Here is a 23,348-nt window from a genome sequence, read left to right as displayed (position 1 = left end):
TTATGTCTCAGTATGATGGTATTCAGAAAAGTGCTCTGATGGTGAGTAGCAACCATTGCCATTCAAAGCACAGATTTACATTCCAGGGCCTTGTGGATTTTACGTAGTTTTCATATAGTTCATATATAGGTCATACCGTATTTGATTTGGTGCTTATAGTTGAGCCTAAGAACATAATGTGCAAGATGATGTGCATGCATAAATGGTGGGCCATCTTATCTCTGTGTGAACACACACCGGTCTCATTCCTGGCAGTGAAGAGTTGAAAAGGATGGACTAGGGAGCACCCTGATCATCAGATTGGTCTGGTGTACAGAGCTGGTAACAGCTCTTGAGCAGATAGATAGCACTGTCTCCAGAGCTAGCATTTTGTCTAGGTAGAATAACATGATTACTAGGGGCACCCTGTGGGTGCAATATGATTGCAAAAGTATTTTACAATAACGCTGGCACTTGTATTTTAAAGTTCAATGTACTGGTAATGCTTACTTTCAAACTCTGCTTCCAGCGGAGGGCAGAAGGGTCATGCTTGCATCAGAAAGCTGAACCATGTATTTGAGTTACAAAGTGTAAATGTTGTTTTTGTTTTATTTTCTGTAATTTATTTGTTTACTTTCCTGGAACTACAGACAGTGCTGTTTGGCTGAAGCTTTTTATTTTTTATTTTTTGCCTTTTTTTTTTGCCTAGACTAGTGATCATTCAGCAGCGAGAGAACCCAAACTTTGATTAAACTGTGTCAAAGTCACTGTGAGCAAGCAGGGAACACCAGATATTTTAACCGTAGTTGTATCTCAGTACCACTGAAAAGTAGTAAATTAGTGTCTTGGTGCATTCTTTTAGCATTTGTGCCAGAAATCCTGATGAAGGAAATAACTTCTTAGGTAAGTTCACTGAATGATATCTTGCAGGTCTTTTCTGATTAAGATGTAACTCAGAGAAACAAGAGGAGAGAGGAGCTGATAGACACACAAGTTTTGTTTCCTTACAAAACCAGGTCTTATAATCCATGTGAGGGAATACAGATCCTGAATGCCTGAGGCACTAGATAAGGGGAGCAGTTAGCAAGTGGACTAAAATCTTTACAGCTGTCAGTGGCAGAAATCTTTACAGTTAAAAACACTCCTAAGCAAATATCCATTGTCCTGACAGTCATTTAATGAAATGGCTTGCAGGTTGATTGATTTTTTTGATTCCGTCATGTAAAAAGGTTAAATATTTGTAAAGTCCAGCCAAAGCTACCATCTTGTCAGTCATAGTGTCTTTCAAATAAATCTGGTGGAAATTGGTTTTAGCACTATAATATTCGTTAAAGAGAGGATGGTTGGCAACTTAATTAATGCATTTTTCACCCCCTCCCATTGCTCTTCTGGTGCTTTGCGTTCAGTAGAAATTCAAATGACCTGCTGCTCTCTCTGTGCTCTGATCCAGGACATCGAGGAGACTATGAACACGGCACTGAACGAGCTCCGTGAGCTGGAGCGGCAGAGCTCAGCGAAGCACGCCCCCGATGTTGTGTTGGACACCTTGGAACAAATGAAAAACACCCCCACCCCTGCCACCTCCACGGAGTCACTCAGCCCTCTCCACAGTGTCGTTTTAAGGAGCTCCGAGCCCCAGATCCGCCGTAGCACTAGTTCTTCCAGTGACACCATGAGTACTTTCAAGCCCATGGTGGCCCCTAGAATGGGAGTGCAGCTGAAACCTCCTGCTCTTAGGCCAAAACCTATTGTTCTTCCAAAAACAAATCCTAGCATAGGGCCTTCCCCTCCTTCCCAGGGTCCAGCCGACAAATCTTGCACAATGTAGACAACTCAGCCACCCACAGTGCCCAGCTGGGGTATGCTAGGGAAAGGGATGGATTAAAAATAAGAAGTCAGGGCTCCATAACATTGTTTGTTCATGTTTGTAACTGGAGAGGCTTTGTTTTTCAGTGTTTTTGAATGTATTGTCTGAAACTAGCTACATTAACATGGGCATTTGTATTTTGTATGGTTTCAATTAAAAGAAAAACTGGACAATTGTGCATCGTTTTAAAAACAAACATAGACTTACTTGAAAACTTGATGCTGCACCATTTGTAATAAAAACAACACAGATCACAAACAGCTTGCCACGTTGTACCATACTTCACAGTTTTGCTGTAGCTATATAATAACAGATCCTGCACGAAACTAAGGGGCAGGGGGTCAAGGGAGGTGGGACCTCTCACTTCTGGGTCACCAAACCAAATCTCAAGCAGGTTAGTAAGAGCTGAAATTTAGCGTGTGAGGATTAAGTGTCTGTGGAATGTCTAAGTCATCTCAGGCCACAGTTCTTATTTAAGACACACCAAAAAAACCCCACCAAACCCTCACAACTCTTATAACTGGCACCAAGTTTTAGCTTTCCCGTTGGCAGTCTCACTAGAGACAAGCGCTAGATGGATCTGGCGATCACATTGCTCTCACCGATAAAAAGCAGCATTCCAGGTCACAGCTAAGGCACATCTCCAGGATAGTATCTAGAAACTCCTTTTGCAGCCCTCTGTAATAGTGTCCCTGTTCCTATGAAGCTAGACCTTCTTTCCCTGATACCATGTTTTTCACAAAAGCTAAATTCATTTAAGTTCATAGTTGAGCAAGCCAGGCTCTGGGGGAGTATGTGAACCTGTTGGTCCATTAGGCAGGCTGATAGGCAATTGAAAGGATCAACTACACAGTAATTCAGCCAAGTATCCCACTGACTTTATTGCTCAGTGTCCAAGTAAAGACACAGTGTGAGTCATCATGGTTGGAGTTTGAGCTGACCTAGCTCCGCTGGCTGCCTTGCGCAGCGCAAGCGCTGCACCCGTCCTGGGTTATGCTGACGGCACCAGGACAGGGACTCTCTGAAGAGGGACAACCTCCTGCCAGTGATGCAGGGGTCACTCACAGGACAGATAGCTGAGTTTCGACTGCCTAGATTCAAGCTGACTAAAGTTTTCCATAACAACTTCCCCTCCTTCCCCCCCCCCTTTTTTTTTTTTTGAATGACAGAAACCAGTACCTTTCTTCTGTCTGTGAGTGACAACTGTTAACTTTGCTTAGAGCACTGTTGTTAAGCTTTGTTGGGCGTGAACTAAATGTACAGCTGTTTTGCACATTGCAACAGTAAGCCATAGTATTATTTCTGTGAATATATTTTCCGACATCCAATCCATAAAATAAGTTTCAGTGAAGAAGATGGGAGGAAGAAAAAGAATCTGTTGTGGTCCACCAACAGGAGTACAACTGGCTTTAAGTAAGATCTGTCTTTCCATGGGTTCTTTAAGATCTCACTGTTGGAAAGCTTGGAGTGGTACCACTCGCTATACATAAACAATTAAGTCTGGGAGAAGAATAACAACAACATTTGACAGGCATAATTACTGAGGTGATGGGAGCAGTTTCCTGTTGTTTAGGAACAACTTATTCCTGCTCTGGTTTACACCCTGTAGATAGCTAATGCGAAGCCCCAGGTGTGAAAAGTACCTCATGAACTGCCTCCGACACCCAAACCGCTCCTGCTCTTTGCAAACCCTTCTCGATCCAGCTGCAGACTTCATGCACGTCTAGGTTAAAGGCAAAGTCTTAATCCGCCACAGTGGACTGTGCTGCATCAGTCAGCGAACCTCCAGCCCTCTCGACCATACTGCCTAGTCCTAATGCCGGGGCAAGAGCCTAAGCCAGGGCAGCCCCAGCTGCTGACCAGCACTGATCTATAGGGTCTGTTCACTTGGTCAGGACCAGAGATATTTTCAAGTAGTTCCCCAATTTACTAGAATCAGTGGAACAAACTGGAATTTCAGCTTTCATTCACATGCAGTTTTAGTCTAGCATTTTTAAATTAACCCACCTGGCATAATTGAGATGGATACCTGTATCTTTAAATTGCATAGGGAATTTTGTATGTTTAAATAACTGTACTGGACTACATAATGCTTATATTAGAAATTGTTTAGCAAAAGAAAATATTAGAAACAGTGCATTTAGTGAATGCATCCACTTAGTGCATTCACACAGTTAAATGTGTAGTTTGATGGTTATTATAGATACTTAAAAGTATAGTAAGTGGATATGTAACAGGAAAGACTGCTACAACTACAGACGTACTAAAGGGTAACTCCTGCACACCTAATCCAATCAGTATTGTCCTTTACTGTCAAGTTTGATGAATTGCAGTACTGGTAGCTTCCTGCTTGTTGACTGTTACCTAATTGTGTCAATGTACATCTGTAGTATGTACATGTGAAAGTGCCTTTAAATTTTAGAGGAGCTTTAGCCTTGCTCTTGTACTGTTGCATTTCCATTGCATCCTTCTCTGTTCCTGTATGGCTGCATTCCCATTGCATTCCTTCCACTCCTGAAAAACAAATAAAACCAAGGAAATTTCACAGTTCTGGAAGAGAAATGTACTGTTAATCTGTTGTGACAATGCACTTTTATGTATAGTACTGTACATTTTTGGCATGTACCATTACAAGCTTCAGTATACATTCAGGTTTGTTCCTCATAGTGTATCTTTATAATAAAGAAGATAGTTCTGTCTGTGCGTGTAGTTTTGCTGGGTAAACTGCCGTTATCTTCTAACATGGACTGCCAATCTACCTTTACCTTCCACAGAAAGGGAAAACAACCAGCACCCCCAGCCACCCACACACCCCCCTGCATCAGCTCCCATCATCGTCTCGGCCTGAAGAAGTCCTTTTCCCCCGACAGGCTCAAAAAGCACCACCCCCATAAACTCGCTCAAGTCCCTCTGTAGCTGGAGATCCCCCCACAAAGAGCCACCAACCTCGTGCGGTTCTGCCTGAGCACCCATCAAGGGTGGCCCACCCTGCTCCTGCTGGCTCTGGGAACTGCCTGCCACCCACCCACCGGGCACCTCACCTCAACCCTCCTGCTTCCCGCAGGAAAAACAGGCACACGCCAGCCAGCCCGGCTCCCTTCGTGCTGGGAAAGCTGCTGTAACGCAACTGTTTGTTAGTGGGCTCATCGATCAGCCCGTGGTGTCAGCCCTTGCATCGCCCTGTCCAGTGACCTACTTTGAGTATTTCTTCTCATCCCCTACTGCACAAAAGCCGACTAAGACATGCAGGAGGGGACAGCAAAGGTCATTCATTGCTCATTCAAGGTCCCGCACAGCCCGGAGGATGCATAAGCCAATTTCCACAGTCAGCCCATACGCTAGTGAGGAGAGAGGCTTCTGGTGGCCTTTCATTCATTTTAAAATAAATAAGGACACACAGGAAGAGGGGTCTCCTCCTGTTGTGTAACGTGATGTTTCGGTGTTACACTGTGCTGCCTTCTTAGCTTGCTTCCAGGTTTAGTAGTGGGAAAAAACACAGCTCTCACAGAGACAGCCAAGGGGTTTGCCAGGTGACTAGGGAACCACTGATTTACCAGTACTCAGAAACGCAAAGGGGCGGTGAGTTGTTTTGCTGGGAAAACCAATTAACCGACCAGAAAACCAGCAGCAGCAGCAGCGGGGTGCTCAGCTCTCGGGCCGCTGCCGAAAATCGCTGTTTCAAGCCACATGCAGCTCCAGGACACGGCACTGCCACAGCCCACAGAAACACACACCCCCAACCGGCCCAAGGACACAGCAGAGGAGCAGCCCAGGTTTTAAGTTCTTGGTAGAGACGCAGGGTTTGTTACTTACTCTGTGGCTCGCAGGGACTTATCCTGCCCAGAAGGATCCACGGTCACTCTGTTCCATCACTGCTAGTCTGCGGAACAGGCCTTGACATTAGTCTGGATGGTGCTGGTATGGGGAACAACTGAAGCCAGCTGAAGCTAGCGATGGTACAGGATCCAAGTACCATTCTTGTAGGTAAGAATATTGCTTTTCCCATGAACAAGGCTCTTGGGAGAGAAAGGAAAGAAAACAATCTATAATAGATGAAAGCCCAAATTGATCGACAGACTGCCACAGCCTCGGCCTCAGCCTGGCTCACACGGCCCCCCCAGCCCCCTCCCGGCACGCAGCCCTGCTGCACACACACCCCCCCGCCACCACCCTGCTCCCCAGCAGGGCTGCAGCCCCAGCACGGTGCGCCCGTTCCCCTCATCCAGCCACCCCGCTGATCAGCGAGGCCAAAACTGGTGGAAAGGAAAACAGAACATGGCAGGTCACCAACCAGGCCATCTCATCCACCATCCCAGCCAGATGGGAGAACAAAACTTGTGTGGCAGCGCTAAGCCAGACTTCGGGGAGAAAAGAGCGGTGTAATTCCTCACCTTCCCACTCCCGTGGCAGATACAGCGGGAGCCAGCAGGCCCACGGGCTGGAAGGTGACACGCAGAATTTGATGCTGACTGAGGGATTCAATAGCATTAAATAATATTTAATAATCTGGCTCTGGCTGAGTTGGACAAGTCTCTGTAGGTTTTCTTTCACCTTTCTCAGTACGTACGTGCAGATTAAAAAAATGCAGGAATACAGGTTTTACACTTGACCCTGTGGTCACCTGAGCCGGTGCCCCACAGCCGCACAAGGACGGTGCATCCCTCAGCTGTGTCTGCGCCATCTCCCAGCAGGGTCAGGCCACACCGGTCGCTGCAGAGACCCAGCAGCAGCTTTTTGTCTGGGGTCGGAGATAGTGGGTTTTCCTTTTTTAATTAACAAACTGCATTGATTTTTTTTTTTTTCCAGGTAGCATAGTAATGGAGTAAGACTGGAAGTACAAGGCGTAACAAATTTGGCTGTAAAACATAGACAAGTTGTGCTGTAGAAAAGAGGTCAAACATTTCCAGGACTGAAATCAATAGTAGCTGCACTCAGTACTGCGGCACGGATAAACCAAAAACATTGGAGCACATCAATTCCTCCCTTAATATCTGCCATGTCCATTTTCAGTGGTGTACACTGACATCTATAAACACTGACCAAACAACACAAACCAATGATTTACATTTATTTGAATGAATTACCCTCCGGGAGGGACAAATCACCGAGCCCAGCACTGCTCCGGAGTGTAATAAGACAGTCACTGAAATGGTTGGGGTTTTAGCAGTGACTTCTTGACTGCAATGAAACAGCATTAACATGGAGGTTGTTACCAGAGTCATGAATAGTGAATTTAGGTGTGCCAAAGGTGGAAAATAAAACCATTCACAACTTCGACCAAGAACTGCTGAGTACTGTAAAGAGACCCAGTACAACAGATATTTTAATTGGGGTTTTTCCTGCCTACAACGCTTTCAGAGATAGCCATTACAGTAGCACACCAGCACCCCTGGTGACCAGCATCTGGGTGAATACAACAGGGTTATCCACCAGTATTCAACCACTATGCTTTTCTCAGCTCTTTAAATGAATGCTATTCCAAGCATGGGTGAAACATTAATTTGAGATCTAGTGTTAAGAGCGTTTTTTAATTTGTCACACACATCACAAGGCACATTTTACGGCTAAGTCAAAGTTTTTCTGAACAAAATCAGTTCATGCACAAGGTTACAATTAGGGATTGAAACATGGTTAATTGTGGGCTGCCAAATCACGAGTTAATTCTGAACTCTCCTTCATTCCCCCTCCAAAATCACTAATCAAAAATAAAATAGATATATACGTACATATCATTTCTCCAAAGCATAGAGCCGGGTGCACTGCAAAATTCCCGCTGCATGTTTTGTTAAGAAAACACAGTGATGCGGTCTGCCGGGGGGACAAAGCCCTCCATCCCTGCACAGCGTGAATGGCAGGTGGGAGCGGGGCACAGTGGCAGGCAGCAGCATGGGGGACACAGTGCATCCCTGTGGGAGGGACCCCCATTTTCACACACCCACAGGACCACTCCTCTCCTGCACCCCAAGCTGGCAGCACTGCGGGTCCTGCCCAGCTTGCTCCAGCCAGTCCCAGGGCAATGTTTGCCTTGATGCCGTCATATACCTCCGTCCTGCAAAATGCTCCCAGTATTAAAGCATAACTTTGTCAAATACTAGAAGTTTAGGAATCATATAATTTCTTAGGCATTGTAGGCCTAAATGCCATTCGTATCTGTGTACAACAATGAAGTATCCACGTAAAAATGCATGTGTTCAGTGAAGCAGCAGCTGGTTTACAAACTTTTCCATAGAAACCTAAGCTTCTTCTGTACCTGCATTGTAATATTGCATCTCTGATTTAACTTCTATAGAAATAACTGGATTTTCCATTTACAAGTCATCAATTTTGGTGTTTCCTGTTTCACTGTTCTACTTTTTCTTAATTTTTCCTACTTTAGAGGTGTACCAGCAGGCTCAAGTATTTAAACACAATTTTTGCGTGCATTACAATTCATCTCCAGTATCAGGTACATTTCCTATTACTCTAAAGTAAACTCAATCTTTCCAGAGATCTATTAGCAATGCTAGTCATAGAATAATTCAGTTATGCTTAATGTAGTTTTCATTCTTAGTATAAATAAAATTGATGAGAAGACAATTCCTGCAGATAATTTAGTTTTTCCCCAATATTTCCCTTTTTTTTGGTGAAAATATAGAGCTCTGCTCAAGCCTTACAAATTTCCCAGTAGCTTCTGGCCACCCCAGATGTCAGCTGAGCAAGGAGCCCTGTGTGAGGGTGCCTGCGCTGGGTGGCAGCGCTACCCTGGTCCCTGCACCACAGCCTCCAGCCCTCACCGCACCAACAGCTCTGGTCACAGCAACATCAGTAGGACATTTTCCCCTCTGTTAACCTGAATAAGACTATGCATGAGAGCGATCAGATCTATATATCTCCCCTAATATAATCTGAAACTTCTGTGGCACGGTCCAAGTAAAGCAGCATTCAAATGCTGTAGGAGTCGATCCACACCTTGCTCACATGGAGGAGGACTGGAGGCAAATGTGCAACCTGTGCTGTCCCTTCAAAGCTGCTGATGGTCAGACATCACCCCTGAGGCTCTTTTCCCTCTTTGCTAAAGCCAACACAAGCATCTCCAGTGCCTGCGGTGGCTCAGGCTTCCCCCCTGCATCCAGGGCATGGGTTTCTTCAAAGCACTCAAAACAATTGTCTCAGCTGATTAAAGGAAGGATCTCAGTATCAAATAAAAACACATTGGGCAGGAAAACCACATTTGTGTGTGGCAGAAATCCTCCCAGAGTGAGATGCTGCAATTCTGCAAAAGGAAATATATATCACTTTGCCATTACGCTTACACGCAGGAATATTTTTCAGTGTTGCTCACAGTACTCTGAGTAATGGCCAGGAATAATCTGGTTTGTTCATACCTTGTGTCAAAATAGTGCTGAAATGACATTGGTGCTCTTCGCTCCCTGGGCATTTGTTATTCAGCCTGGATCTCTTGGAAATGTCATTGGTAACATCTGCCAGCCCCGGTGAGGGGGTGCTGGGCAGCCCCCTCCCAGCCCCTGCCAGCATCTCGCTCTGCCAGAGGCGGAGGTGAGCCAGGGGAAGGACCTGAGTATGGGATGGTCTTAAGCAGGTCAGAAGAGGATTCTGCATTGGAGTGACAAAAATACGGGACAGCTGAGAAGGAAAGCTGATGTGTTATCCATTAGCCAGCCAGGACTCTTCTCCGCATGACACCTACAGCATTCAATAAAACAGGTACCCATGTGTGGCTGACTGCCCTACTATTTTTAGCTGCTCTGCTTCTCCCCAGACAAAATGTTTAGAGAGAGAAGGAAAGACCAATGTAAGCTGTACCTCTGAGGATAACATCCACATACCTGCACAAACAAAAATACAGCACTTCAACAAGTAAAAATAAATTCAAAAATTAAAAAGAATGAAAAATATATCTGCATGCAAGGTGCACTGAAATCAAGACTCATTTTTTTCAGCTGGTAAAGCCAAAGACTGTAAAAGCCATCCCCTTGTATATACTGGTTTATTGCACTGAGATTTAGGATTTTACATCTTTAATCTCCATGCCTCCTCTCGGAAAAACAAAGGACAGAGAGGGGCTGAGGAAGGGTGGAGGAGATATTGCTTTCTAAGATGGTAGCCCAAAACAGCAATCTTGTAGCCAAAATCATTTACTTTCCGTGAGACACAGGCATTTAGGACAGCGACACGGGAAAGCCACTGCATGTTGAATGATGTCTGGGCAGGGTCCCAGCTGGCTGCCTGCCCCAGCCTTGCCCTCCTTCCGCACCGCCCATCACCTGGGGGTGTGAAACGAAAGGCAGCCCCCCCAAACGCTGCCACGCTGGGCAATGCCCGGCTCAGCTTTCTGTGGCACCAAACGTTTCCACCAGGCAGCTCTTGCACAAGCCCCAGGCGCCCACTCGCTGTTTCTGCGGTGGCATCTGATGCTGCGGGAGCCCCAACAGCAAAAATAAAGTTTCCTGACCACATTGCTGGTTTACTGCTGATCTCTCAGCATTTCCTTCCAAGGAGATTATTCCAATTCCTATGAAAGGCAAAAAACCCTTTGATGGAAACCGTTGGGTTTGTCAATGGCAATGCACTCATTTTAGAAAGTTTTCCTTTTTTTTTTTTGGTTTTTTTTTTTTTTTTTTGGTTGGTTGGTTGGTTTTTTTAAGCAAAAGATCCAAGCAAAGAGGAAGTGAACTGGGTCCAACTTACTCTTACACACCCAAGATGCCAGGAGGTATTTTGCAGCCGGGTCCTCTCCCTGCCAGGACAGCGGGACGCAAGCAGCACAGGCTAAGGGAAGTTGCAGGACACTTCAAGCCCTGTTTCCTCCAACATTTCAACACTTAAAAGTTCGGGGGGTGGGGGTGGGGTGGGGTGTGTGGTGTGAATATTTCCAGTGAAAAGTGATGCTTCAATTCCTGTTAAGCTTCCTATCCACCACAAGTTTTTCTGTGCCTGTTACCTTATTGTTGAAGGCAGGGGCGACAGCTCACGTTGCAACGACCACCAAGGCCACGCAAGAAGTCTTGACCAAGCAGGAGGTGAGACACCAGACATGGACAGGTGATGGACGGCACCACCAGATTATTTTCTCATGCACAGTCTGGTACAAACCTGTCTCTGGGGTGATTATTTGTAAAAGCGCTCTGTTCAACCCAAAGCAAAGAACCCTTTGGAAACTTCAGTTCTCTTCATGTATCATTACATGCACTACTCAGAGTATGAAAGATATAAAGCAATATATTTTAAGCTCTAGTTTGTACCTCAGGGTATCCAAATATTAAAAATTCATGGGTCAATTAACTCATTCAGTTGCTCATAGTTTGTATGGGTTTGCTGTAGGGTTTACCTTCTGAGGAGAGCCAAATGCACTTTCCATAGCGGCAACACTGGGGCTTGGCCCACGGCACATTGCGCACCCTCCAGCAAGACATCAGCAAGTCATCCTATATAAAAACATAGGACTTACTCTACTGCCTTGTGCTCCAAAATGCACCATTTGGATTTTTATAGAGGAAGAACCCTCCCAAAGGCCTAAACCAATCTGCCCAATGCCCCATAAGTAGCTTCTGTTTAAATTTGACTAATTATTTCACAAGGGACACCCTTCCTTCCAGACTTAAATGCCAAGCCAGTGAGTCCCACCATCCTTTAAGCGACTCAAGAATGAGAATCAACTGCATCTCTCATTTTAGATATTCTATATTAACTCTAAATTACATCTTTATGAAGTACTGTATAACTAAGTTATAAATTACAGAAGGACAGACTGTAAAGATACAATACAGCAAATGAGTTTAAGCAATCAAAAGGTCAACCACAAACTCAGAAAATGTTATTTCTTGCACAGCCGAACACCTTGTTAATAGAAGACATAAAACAAAACAAAGCAGCGCAGAGAGAGAAAACAAAGCTGACTTGTAATAGGATTTTCCCTTTCACAGCAAATTTTACAAGCTTAAATATATTCTCCATAATAAAAATGGAGAAAACATCGGTAACTTGTTCTTAAATTATTTTTTTTTTAGCAAAATGCTTTGCTGCAATTTTTTCATCCTTATAGGATAAATGCATTTCATTGTAATATCTTATACAAAACAATTCTGCTTTAACATAAGGAAAATACTTTTTTTTGCTCTCTCTAAAATTATATATTGCTAAGTATGTCTTCAGGAGATAGCTTGTGTTCCACAAAGCAGCATTTTTCTGATGAGACAACGACTTACAAGGGAAATTATAGGTCAGTTCTGGCAAACAGCTTTGGGAGGTCCCAGCTCCCTTGTGCAAAGAAAGCCCCCAGGGCACATGGGGAAACCCCAGACTCCAGGCTGGGGTGCTGGTGGGCAAATATTGCTATTAAAATAGTAATACTTCAGAATACAAAAGGAAGACTGTCCAACTAAGAACTTCCATTTGAGAGAGACAGATAAAAAATTTAGCAGGTGCATGCTTTATTTATGGAGTTCAGCCCAGTGGTCTGAGGACACTGAAACACGTCTGCTCTCCCTTCCTCCAGAGCACGCCGTCCTCTGCTCAGCAGGGCCCCGAGAAGAAGTTCACCCAGTGAAATATAAGTCGTATAAACTGAGGGTTTCATAACACTCATATTAGAGTCAAGTCTTACCCCAGACTGTAGAGTCTCAGCTCCTACCTACCCTTTTCCTTTAGGTCACAAGCACCGTGGGAAGGGACAGAAACTCACAGTCTTTTAAACTCCAGCTGTTAATCATTCAGGGTTTGTAAATGTCCTGCAGCCACTGACTTTTCACAAACATTATTTTTCTGACACTGCTTTCTTTTAAATGTATCTGTTAATATCAGGTGTCTCTTGGTGAGCCTTTAAAGTGCTTTATAAAGAAATACTCCCCATATATATATGTATTTATGGCAGCCACTTGATTAAACTGCTACATCATTTTTCACTTCTCCCATTTATTGTGCAACCAATTACTTTCCCTGCATGGATAAGATTGATAGCTCTTGGCTTCTCTTTCAAGTCCCCATGACACATGAACACACACTCACAAATTGGTTTCACACCCCTAGCCCAGACCTGGAGGACAGAAGATTTCCTAATCCCAAGGCTTTGGCAAAGTTCCCTAACATGTTTCCTCAGCCAACAGACCCATCAAACAGGGAAAACATTCCTCAGGTGTTTTATGGATATACATTTATTTACATACTTAGGAAGGCTGAAAGTGATGTCACAAGTTGACATCAATCCTCTTTGATGTAGTGCATGTGTTTCCCATCATTAAAACCAGTTCATGAACAGCCCAGTCACCTTCACATGGATGCCAAACCTCTCCTCCGTTCTGGACTTTCTTTGCATTTTAGTAAGCAGCCTTCTGCAGTACACTCATGGCAGAGCATCAAGAGTCCATCATCTGTTGCTTGGCTTTGCTCACAGAAGGAAAAAGATTAGGCCACCACATCAATTTATTTTGGTAGTTCTTTGTAGCATGCTGCAGCATCTCATTAACACTCCTTGCCATGTAAAGAAGCAGTGAAGTACATATACCAGAGGAGTTTTACTGCTCTTTAAATTGCCTCCACTCATCTACTAACTGTAATAGTTTGTTGAACATCTTAGAAAAATCTCTAGGACAAACATTCACTCATCAGAGCTTCCTATTAAAATATCTGCAGCAATTTCATAAACCCTCCTTCTAGCCAGAGAACAAGTTTCTGAACCAACGCTGACATCATAAACACTTTCCCAAAAGATGAGGGTTTTGACTGTATCTAGTAGAGTTAGGTTAACATCACTGAAGTTTCCTCGGTGCTTGTAAACCCCAGATTTACTCATTAGCAGGCTTGTGCATGCTCTAATCCTGTGAGCAGCCTCCACTGTAAGCAGATACTAGCGTAACTTCAAACAATATCCTTCATCTCAGTAAGCTTTAAAGTTTTTCAGCAGCTGAACACAGTTATATCCACCTCTCAAGGTACGGTGACAGATATCGTGTCTTTCATTTGGGAGGAAGAGGGGACGGAGCACTCAACAAGTCTGGGCATAAATCTTCTAATCTATACCTGTGTAACACCAGAGTTACTAACTATTTCAAAAGCCAGCTTTTCTTTTATCATCTGAAAGACTGATAAGGTAGAAAACAATCACTGCGGTATGAGATTTCTCGAGGTCACTTGCCACAAATCACAGTAACATACCTGCAGAACAGCAATGCAGTTTAGAAACCTTCATTCACTGGCATCACCCAATCTGGGACCCAGCCGCGTTCAGACTACAGTTCATGCCTGCGTAAATATCCAAATAAAGACCCTATGAAGTTTTTCATACTTCGTTTATTCGTAATTTCCCCATGGCCACAGACTTGCATTAACCCAAACAGAAGTAGATTGGGCAGACCCTAGTGGAGGGGAGGGGCTGTCTAGGGAGGTTTTGAACAGCTTCCAGGGCTGATGAAACACCCAAAAAACAAGATGGGCACCACACAGGCCTTGCGATTTTTTTTTTTTTTTTTTTGCAACAGTGGGATAACCCAAGGAGACTCTGGACTGAAGCCCAGCATTTAAAAAGACTCAAGCAAGTAAAAGCACAGAATGTTTTGTATGAAAAGCAACAAACTGTAAGAAGCAGAGATGATATGGCAGTGGTGTCACATTTGCAAGATCTTTAATGAGACGGAGTGATGTTTTCCCAAAGTTTTACACAGCTTGTAAAACTAATGGCTCTGAGAAGCCTGTGTTCAGAAGCCAACCAAGAAAGGTTGCACCGGGCTTGACTACAGGTCCACGTAGCTCTGTACCTCATCTCTAATAAAGACCCTTGGATATACCCAGGAAAGTCTAGAAAAACAGGACCTGCACATGGTGGTACCTCACTGCTTCCCAGCAACTTGCAGCTGACAGTTTACCTCACCCAGAAGCTGCTTTTTTTGTTGTTTTTTTGTTTGCTGGCTTTTTTTCTTGTTTTCTTAAATTAGTACATGGAACCACACAGCTCAGTGAATTTCTGAAAACTTAGTTTCTTAGGTCAATGAGTTTAACATCATTTATGGGAGTAATTGCAAGGCCGTGAACAAGGAAATAAGTAAAAGTATTTTCTGTAGACATCAATAGTGACACTGAACTTTTCTTAGAAGAGCTAGAACAAGCACTCCAGCACGTGTAGCTGACAGGAGCTCCTCACATTAGTCATGTGCTGAAGCACACAGCAAACATATTACTGCCATTACTTTCCTAAATATAAAGCTATACAGCCTCAAGCATAACCCAGATTCCAACCCAGCACTACAGAGGTCCAAATCCCAAGACGTTTTAGAGCCAACATTTTTCCCGTGCTCCCTGGCAACAAATACAGTTCTGCTAGCTCACCCAAAACCTACCTGCTGAAAAGCACAGAAAATAATAAAATATTGGAGGCACTTACAAAATATCAATGCTATTCAGTTGTACACCCCAAATTCAGATTTTCCATTTCCCAGACTCCCTGATGCCTGCAAATGACACTTTATGAAAGCAGCATGTATGCCTTGTAAAACAGCCCTAATGCTGTTTTTCAGACTTCATTTTGAGGGGTATGGTTTAACACAGAAACTTACATGTAACGAAGGGTTTAGGGAATCTTAAAAGCAGATTATGAGCAGAATGTTTTGGTTTTTTAATTCTGAGTCAAGCTGAATATGAGATTTTTATCCTTACAAAACCAAACTGTTGAATATGCTTTGCACTCAAGGAGTTTACTTTCTCGCACAACTGAAAAAACATAGCATAGGTATGCCCTTGGTTTCTATAGAAGTAAAATAGGAGTTCCACCAGCTCTCCTAAGGAAAGAACCATTGAAATCAATATAATTTACATACAGTATATTTGTCCTGTTGATGACCTGAATTTAAAAAAAACCCTGACAAGGAGGAACTTATGTATAGCTCATGAGTAAGGAAAAAGACTGTGCATTGCTCTTAAAGCTCAAGAAGGAAGAGAAAACAAAGACAGTTTAAATAAAACTGCAACAAAAACATGCATTTCTAAGACAGATCATACATTATTCTGCACTAAAAGGGAATATTTTAAGTAAATTTAGTCCAGATCAACTTAAAATTATTTTTTTCAAATAGGCAATTAATGTCCTATTGAATTGTATTATGGGCAGGTACAGAGGTGAAGAGCACATGCAAGAATTAAGGGAATGTCTGGAAACAGCCTCACTAGCAGAAGTATGTTTTATTAACACACCCTGTATAACAGTTCACATAATCAGATTAGGCTTAGCAACTCATGGTTTACCAGAGCTGATCTTAATTTACTAAAAGTAAAAGAAAAAAATCAGCATCAGAAAACCAGGTAACAGTACTGGGAGGACAGGCACGTTCACCAACTGCAGCAGGTGCCAGTGTTTCAACCAAGGAGAAAGATAGGAGGCAAATGGTCAGGTTCAGTGTCCCCCAAACGGCATCTATCACATTCCTGCAGGAACGTGATGAGAAATTTCACTCCATCACCATGACAACTCATGCTACATCATTGCCATAGCAACCAGCTGAACATCATTAGTTTTTAACCACAAGCACAGTGGCCAACATGCCACTGAGGAGTGGCCACCACTGCAGCCAGTCCCACCCCAACCCATCCTTGTGGTTTAATCCGACCTCCTTCCACATTTCCCAGCCCCACACCGCCAGCCAAGCTCCCCACCACTGCTGACTTTCCAAACCCCAGTCTGTCTCATCACCAGAGCACTAATTCCATGCATTTTACTGCTGCTTTTTCACTGTCCACCCATATCCCTTCCAGCACCAACACCACACACACCCCCCCCCCGAGTGATTTATCAAGCTAAGATTAAATGTGAGTTGAAAAATTTTGTCTTCCCAATGAGTCACTGAAAATCTGTTCTATTAAACCAGCGCACCATGGGGTGGCTTTACACAGTGCATTTGCATCCCACGCACGCACTCGCAGTATCAGTTCAAAGGCGCCAACTGTCCTGTCCCCTGAAGAGCCACGATTTCAGCATCGTCATGGAGAAAGAATGTGTTTGCTCTGCACCACCGAAACCCATGTGATCGTCATTTTAACACACCAGCACAGGCCGGGCCGTTGCCTCCCTGGCAGAGTTGTCATCGTGTGTGGTGATATAGCACAGCAGCAGGGGAGCCACACACTAATGCTTTTCAGATCACATCAAAGCCCAAAAGCTCGTGGCTAGATAATGTCTTTTGTCCAGCTATCTTCCAGCATGGAAGAAAGAAAAATAAATACAATTATTACTGGATTTCAACCCAGCTTGGGGGCAGATGGTGAAGCAAGGGTGATGCACAAGCTTGGCCATCAGCGCAGAAGGACGTAGCAAGTTTGCAGCAGTCTGTAGCGGGGGTCTGGGGATACCCCGATGGCCCAGGGGCACTGTCCCCACCCAGCTCCTGGGCACAGCAAGCCCACGACCCTGCCGAGCACCACAGGTCTGCCCTGCATGCATCATGCTGAAAGTGTCATGAAATTAGCTAGTTCTCCTCTTGGAGGGCACATGGAGAGGGCAAGGTCCCTGCCACTGCTTTGGCCCTTGTGTTTCCTCCACTTCCATTTCTCACATCCCTCCTCTGCCTCCCTCAGGTTCTCCTTGGGGTCGATGCAGGCTGCAGCGCTGGCAAAACTCCCTCATCTGGACACCAAAGGGCAGCAGTGGGGTGGCACGGGCACCTGCAGCCAGCCCCTGTGCCCGAGCACACCCAGCAGCATCTGACAGTGCTTGTGACTGCCCAAAGTAGCACAGCAACATCGCCCTGGCACCTGAGCCACCCAGTCACTACGCTACCCCATCTCCACACCTCGGCCTCTGCTGCTCAGGGTCGGTATGGTATAACCATATAACATATAGTTATACCATATACCATACACACATATGTATATACAAACTGGTTTACCATATACATATAGTTGTATACCACAGTAGCTCTGCCCACATTAAACTATCAAAACCCTCTTACTTTGCATTAAGCTTAAACCCTAGCCTGATGCTCCCTGAATGGACTTTGTCATTCAATCATACTGCACTACACCTTGGTAAAAAATAATTTAAGTCTTCCACTGTTTAAGAATAAAATAAAAGGAATTAGCAGGAAAAAAAAAACCACCACCCCATCTTTTCTAAAATGGAATGCAATTTTAAGTGAATGGGTAGTTTTCAACAGAAAAGTCATAAAAACTTTTTTATGGTTTTTTTTGCAAGCCAGTAAAAAAAGTCCCTCGCAAAGAAGATGAAACAACGTATCCTTAGTATTCATATATACATTAAAGGATGAAACTAGGTACCCGCTATTTCTGTTTGCAGCTGAAACAGAACTACATAAATCACTTTACAAGGGAAAAAAACCAACAAGATTCAAACAAATCTGAACACAGCAGTAAAATCTATCCCATGTTTATAAACATGTAGGAGAGTATAAATTATTTTATCCTGGAAGAGACAAGAGTCCAAAATGACTTTTTTCTTGTTATGTTAATACCACCCTCTAGTGGCAGTTTTTCTTGCTTTGCTGAAACAAAAACGTAGTTTAACACAGTGATCTTGTGCATTAAAATATGGTACAAAAATTGCAAACAGCAATTTGCTTACCTGTGCTGAATTTAACGCCCACACTCCGCAGTCTCTGAATCTCTGCAGCTTTGGAAAAAGACTTATCTGGCTCGTTTCAAATATAACTTAAAAAAACAAGTGCCTAAAAAAATGCTACCACAAAAAAAATAAAATACTGAAGTCCCTATAATGCAGTTACAGAATAACCTTCCAGATGGACAAGTTCCGCGGTGCTTGGTAAGCAAATTACACACTGATGCTTGAGCCTTATGTTTTTAATATATTATTATCTCCTGAAGATACTTTGGTCAACAGCTTGAAAGAGAGTTATGGCAAGAACTTGTGACAGTTCAGTCTCTGGACTTGCACCTCCTTCTTGGACATACTACAAACTCATCAATAAGATGGTGGTGGGATTTTTTTTTACTGTTTTACCATTTCAGTCAGAAACATCTAGGATGAGCCATTCCTAATCTAGCAGCCAGTTTTAACAGCGATAGGCCTGAGGCACCACAGCGTATTGATATTGAGCACCTTACACGTTTGGGGATGAACGGATCTGGGGCACCATTTCAGTCTATAGGGATAGCAAGAAAATTTACATACTGCCATGAATCCCACTAGGCTGGTCCAAGACTTAGACCCATCTACTTTTATACGTAGTAGAGAGTGAGTAACGTACAACTTCAAAAATCTGCCTCCCACTTCTCTTGCTGCGAGGTACGCTCTGCAGGTCAGTCAGCTTGAGGCAACCACTGAGCTGGGAAAACTCAACTTACAAAATTTTGGAGCTCTCCAAGCAAAGCCAGCCTGGGTGCAGAGTATAACCTTCAGCATAGAAATATGATAAACTACATCTAAGCATATTGAATTTGCAGGCAAAATGGTGTAGATAAATTGCTTAGAGGGTTGGGTGGGGACTTGGTTCATTGCACTAATGCTGCAATTCTGTAACAATAAATGAGCAACAGGCTTTTTCTAAAAACTTATTACCCAATGACAGTCAAATGTAATTTGTTTTTGCTCTCTCTGGACAGGGATACATGGAGAGAAGGAGAAGACAGTTTTTACTCAGCTTATACATCTTGCCTTCAGCAGATCTCCACACGCTTTACTCCAAGGTGAGCTCTACAAAAAGCCTTCCACACCTAGAATGGGGCTCAACCAGCCAAATTTTTAAAATAGTTCAGACAGATTTGCAGCACCAGATGAAGAGCATAAGGCTAAACCTGTTAGTGCTTCCAACCACTCACCCCATCCCTCTGACAAGTGCTGGTATCTCTCAGGGCTGGGGGCATGGGCCAGCTGTGCTGCTGGGGGCAAAAGCAGCCTCAGTTCTCCCACCACAAGTCTAATGTAGAGCCCCCAGACAAAAAGCATGGTCTCATAATCGAAGTTTTCACTCCAAGTTTTGTATGTTCCTAGAGTTTTACTTGCAGGTGGTAAGGAGTCCCACGCAGTCCCAGTCTGTCCTTGAAGAAGCATCAGTCCCCATCCCTGAAGAACCAGACCCAGCAAGTGCACTGGGATGACAGGTAACCCCAGGCTGCAGCAGCCACCCCGATCCTGCTGAAAGCAGGGTGGTCATGTCACTACTGCCCGCTGCTCACACAGTGGCCAGATGACTGCACCCACTCAGAAAATAGACAATTGATTTCTCATCCCCAGTTTGCCAAGAGAATGACTCAGGGCCAGGGAGAGGAAGCCTTGAGAGAGCAGGGAATCCTGGAGGCTCTGCTGAACATCCGTGTAAACATGCAGAGGGGGGAGATGTTGACTTGGATTCCCCCGGTCAAAGACAGTATGTAAATGCTTGAGAGACCGTCACACTATTCCATACTGTGGGGTAACGTTTCCTCTGCTCAAGTTCCCAAGAGGACTAACTCCAAGACAAAAATCAAAGGCTGGGACTTCAGTTTAACACAGACACCCCCAGCCTCCCTAAGCATCTCTTACTGGTCCTCATTTTGCCTCTGACCACTATGAACGAGGACAACACTGTCCTTCCCCACAGGAAAATTAAAGGTCTTGGTTCAAGGTTGTGCATCCCAGTACCGGATCAGTACCCAGTGCTGGTTCTTCATGCCTCTAACTTCAGGAATTCAACTGGCATACACTAAAAAAACCTCTCAGTACTTCTGTAGCAAATTATGTGTACACCACAGAGCCAAAATTTAGTGCCACTAAATACTTTATCTGATCAGCAGCAAGCTGCAGATAAAAAGCGTGACACTGCACTGCTCTAAAGCTTCACGTTACTCATAGCTAACCACCCCAGCTAATAATGGGATACAGTGACACCTGTCTTAATCATCTGGCCAAAATCAGCTGCTTTGCCAAGACTGTTGGTACCTAAAGATTGGACATGGCCATCCTGGAAATAACATAGTTATTTTAAAGTAGCCACGTAAAAACCAGCAGCTGCAGCTATGGGCGGGGTCAAGCACAGCTTTCACAGGATATAAAATTTCTACAGATTCCTATGAAGTTAGGCCAGCAACACACAGGGTCAACGAAAACCTTCTGCTCGTGGTCCATCTGCATGGCAGTCCTTTTGTGCCTGTTCTCTCCCTGCCCGTCTTTCCCAGAGCTGTCACCTGCCCCAGCCCATCTTGCACCAACTTGCTTCCTCTCCTCCTGCACTTTACTGTTGTCGCCACGGCCACGTGCAGCTACGGCATGGCCAGGTCCCAGCTGCAAGGTGGAGAGCTGTTAGTCTGCCGCAAAACCAAGTTGAAAGTTATGAGAGAACTGAACAGAAAAACTCTCTCAGAAAAGCTCCGTAGCAATCACAAAAGTCAGGCAACATGTTGAAAGCATGCATGCACAAGAAAGGAAAAGAGGCAGTTCCTGGAGGAAAAAGATCAAGTATTAAACAATTTAATGGCAAAAGCATCCGTTACCTTTATCCTCCAAAGCAGACTTGATCTTTAAATCAGTCCTTCACTAACAGGAAAAGGAAACCAAGGTGCCATTCCATCTTGCATTTTACTGTTTTGCGTGCCTGCTCTGCAAAGTTTTATGTTATTGCTGTCCTTTGTCAGCATTCTCGTTTCCAGAGCCTCTCCTGCTTTTCCCCATAAACGGCTCCTGCCTTTTCACAGTTGCAGCGAGAAGGCCACCCCTGCTGAGCAGCACAACAGTTGTCCCCAACAGGCAGGACACTGACTTAACTGTTCTCGAGGCTCAGGCAGAGCCCAAGCAAATAAGCAGTGCTTGGCCTCAGCTGCATCCACCCAGGCAGCGCTGGCTTACATCTCTGGGAGTCTGAACACAGGACTTCTGGAGAAACAGGGCAGCAACACCGAAGCTTCAGCCAAGCTAATTAGCTTAGTGCCAGCACTTCTGGAAGTAATCACTGAGCTAACCACCAGCCCAGGACCAGCCACGCTGTGCGACACTCACTGCAAGTTGAGGGGTTATAGGTAAGGGCCAAAAAAACCCAGGACTTAAGGAATGAAGTATAGCACGTTGCTGATTTTCTGATTTGCTGATTGCAAAGCTTGGTTACAAGAAAACTGGGACCCAGTACAGTAAAAGGCAGCAGGCTCACCTGCGGCAGCAGGCGTTGCAGACACGTACACAAGGAAGCCCCAGAAAACTGGTATCAAGGAACAACCACTAGAAAGATCACAAGCATCTCAAAAGGCTCATACATGAAGAGCAGCAGACCAGGGCAATAATTAACTGGGAGTGGGCCATGAAATTGTTTCCACTTGCAGCACAGATTTTTTTTCAAGTTAATTAGATAAACACTGAGTGTTAGAATTCAAACAGGTATGAGGAATTTGTGTTACTTTTAGATCCTTAAACCCCAAATATTACGTACCTTATGTGTATATTGCAGTCCTCTGCAGCACAATACGAACTATATTAATAGTTTACATTCCCCGCATTGTCTTCATGCAAAGGGGGGAGAAAAGATGTTTTATTCAAGAAAAAAAACAACTCTACACCACATGTAAAAGAAAACAGTTTACAAGACATAAATATAAAACACGTAAGAGGCCTGAGAATACATTTGCTGTTACATTCACACTCCAGGCAAAGGACACCAAATTAAATGTTCCCCCAAAATCCCCATGGACTCAGGTAAGTATGAGGTGTATGAGATTTGTAACAAAAGATAAGCTTCCACACTGCTAGTCTAAGCAACCCGAGTGTCACCAAGAACATCAAATCTCAGTACCTGTTTCTAAAACTTTTAAATACATCTGGAAGCATTGGCTTTCATTATGTTATCATAAACATCTTTACATCTTGCACTTAAAGCAGTCATTTATACAAGACTTTGAAAGTACATTAGTACATTCAATCTCGCTTAGCTAAATTGACAGAGAGGAAAAGCTGGCAGATGGGATATCACCCAGTTCAGCAAAAGCACATTTGTTCTCCAATTCTTTTCCTGTAAGACTGATCAATCTTTCCAGTACTGAAGTTAGTAATGAATGTATTTTTCCCAGTTACTGAGTTTCTGGTCACTTTCACTAACTCCACAGATACGTGTGCGTGTCCTTAATTATGCAGGTTTTCATTACTGGCCTAGCCAGTTTTACATCACAGATAACTCAAAGTCTCCCTGTTACCTTATTTGTCATTTAAAACACAAACTCCTCCAAGTACCAAATGAGAAAGTGCGCTGCAAGTCTGCATGGGCTAACAAATCTAGAAACATTCCTTCATCACAAGTACTCATACCCCACGCACACTTCGGTTTTGGTCATAGCACACCTCAACTCTGCAAAACCACTTGATACCGATTCTCGTGTACCCTCTCTTCAGCTTCACCCCTGCAGTTTTCATTCAAGCCAATTCCTACGGCCTCAATTTTCTGCTCACCACCTTGTATTAATTGAAAGCTGAGATCTTAAAGGAGCCTCAGGGACTGAAAACCAGGGCTCTGAAACCCAGATACAGCTCCACAAAACTTTCTCCTTCCAGCACCAAATTCTCTCCCACTGTTTGTACATCTCTCTCTCCCAT

At 44.1% G+C, this 23,348-nt stretch overlaps 1 protein-coding gene across 2 annotated transcripts in view; it reads left to right on the top strand.

Moving 5' to 3' along the window:
• SRGAP1 (SLIT-ROBO Rho GTPase activating protein 1) overlaps positions 1-4,545 on the top strand; it is a 150,424-nt gene extending 145,879 nt beyond the window's left edge. For both annotated transcript variants that reach the window (XM_037388666.1, XM_037388665.1), the window contains exon 22: positions 1,430-4,545. In XM_037388666.1, coding sequence (XP_037244563.1) covers positions 1,430-1,807 — 378 coding nt within the window. In that variant the 3' untranslated portion in view covers positions 1,808-4,545. The remainder of the gene's footprint in view (positions 1-1,429) is intronic.
• Positions 4,546-23,348: the final 18,803 nt, after the last annotated feature.

This window comes from Falco rusticolus, chromosome 5 (assembly GCF_015220075.1).
Source record: "Falco rusticolus isolate bFalRus1 chromosome 5, bFalRus1.pri, whole genome shotgun sequence".
In the NCBI taxonomy this organism is placed as follows: Eukaryota; Metazoa; Chordata; class Aves; order Falconiformes; family Falconidae; genus Falco; species Falco rusticolus.
This window is presented reverse-complemented; position numbering and strand designations above follow the sequence as displayed.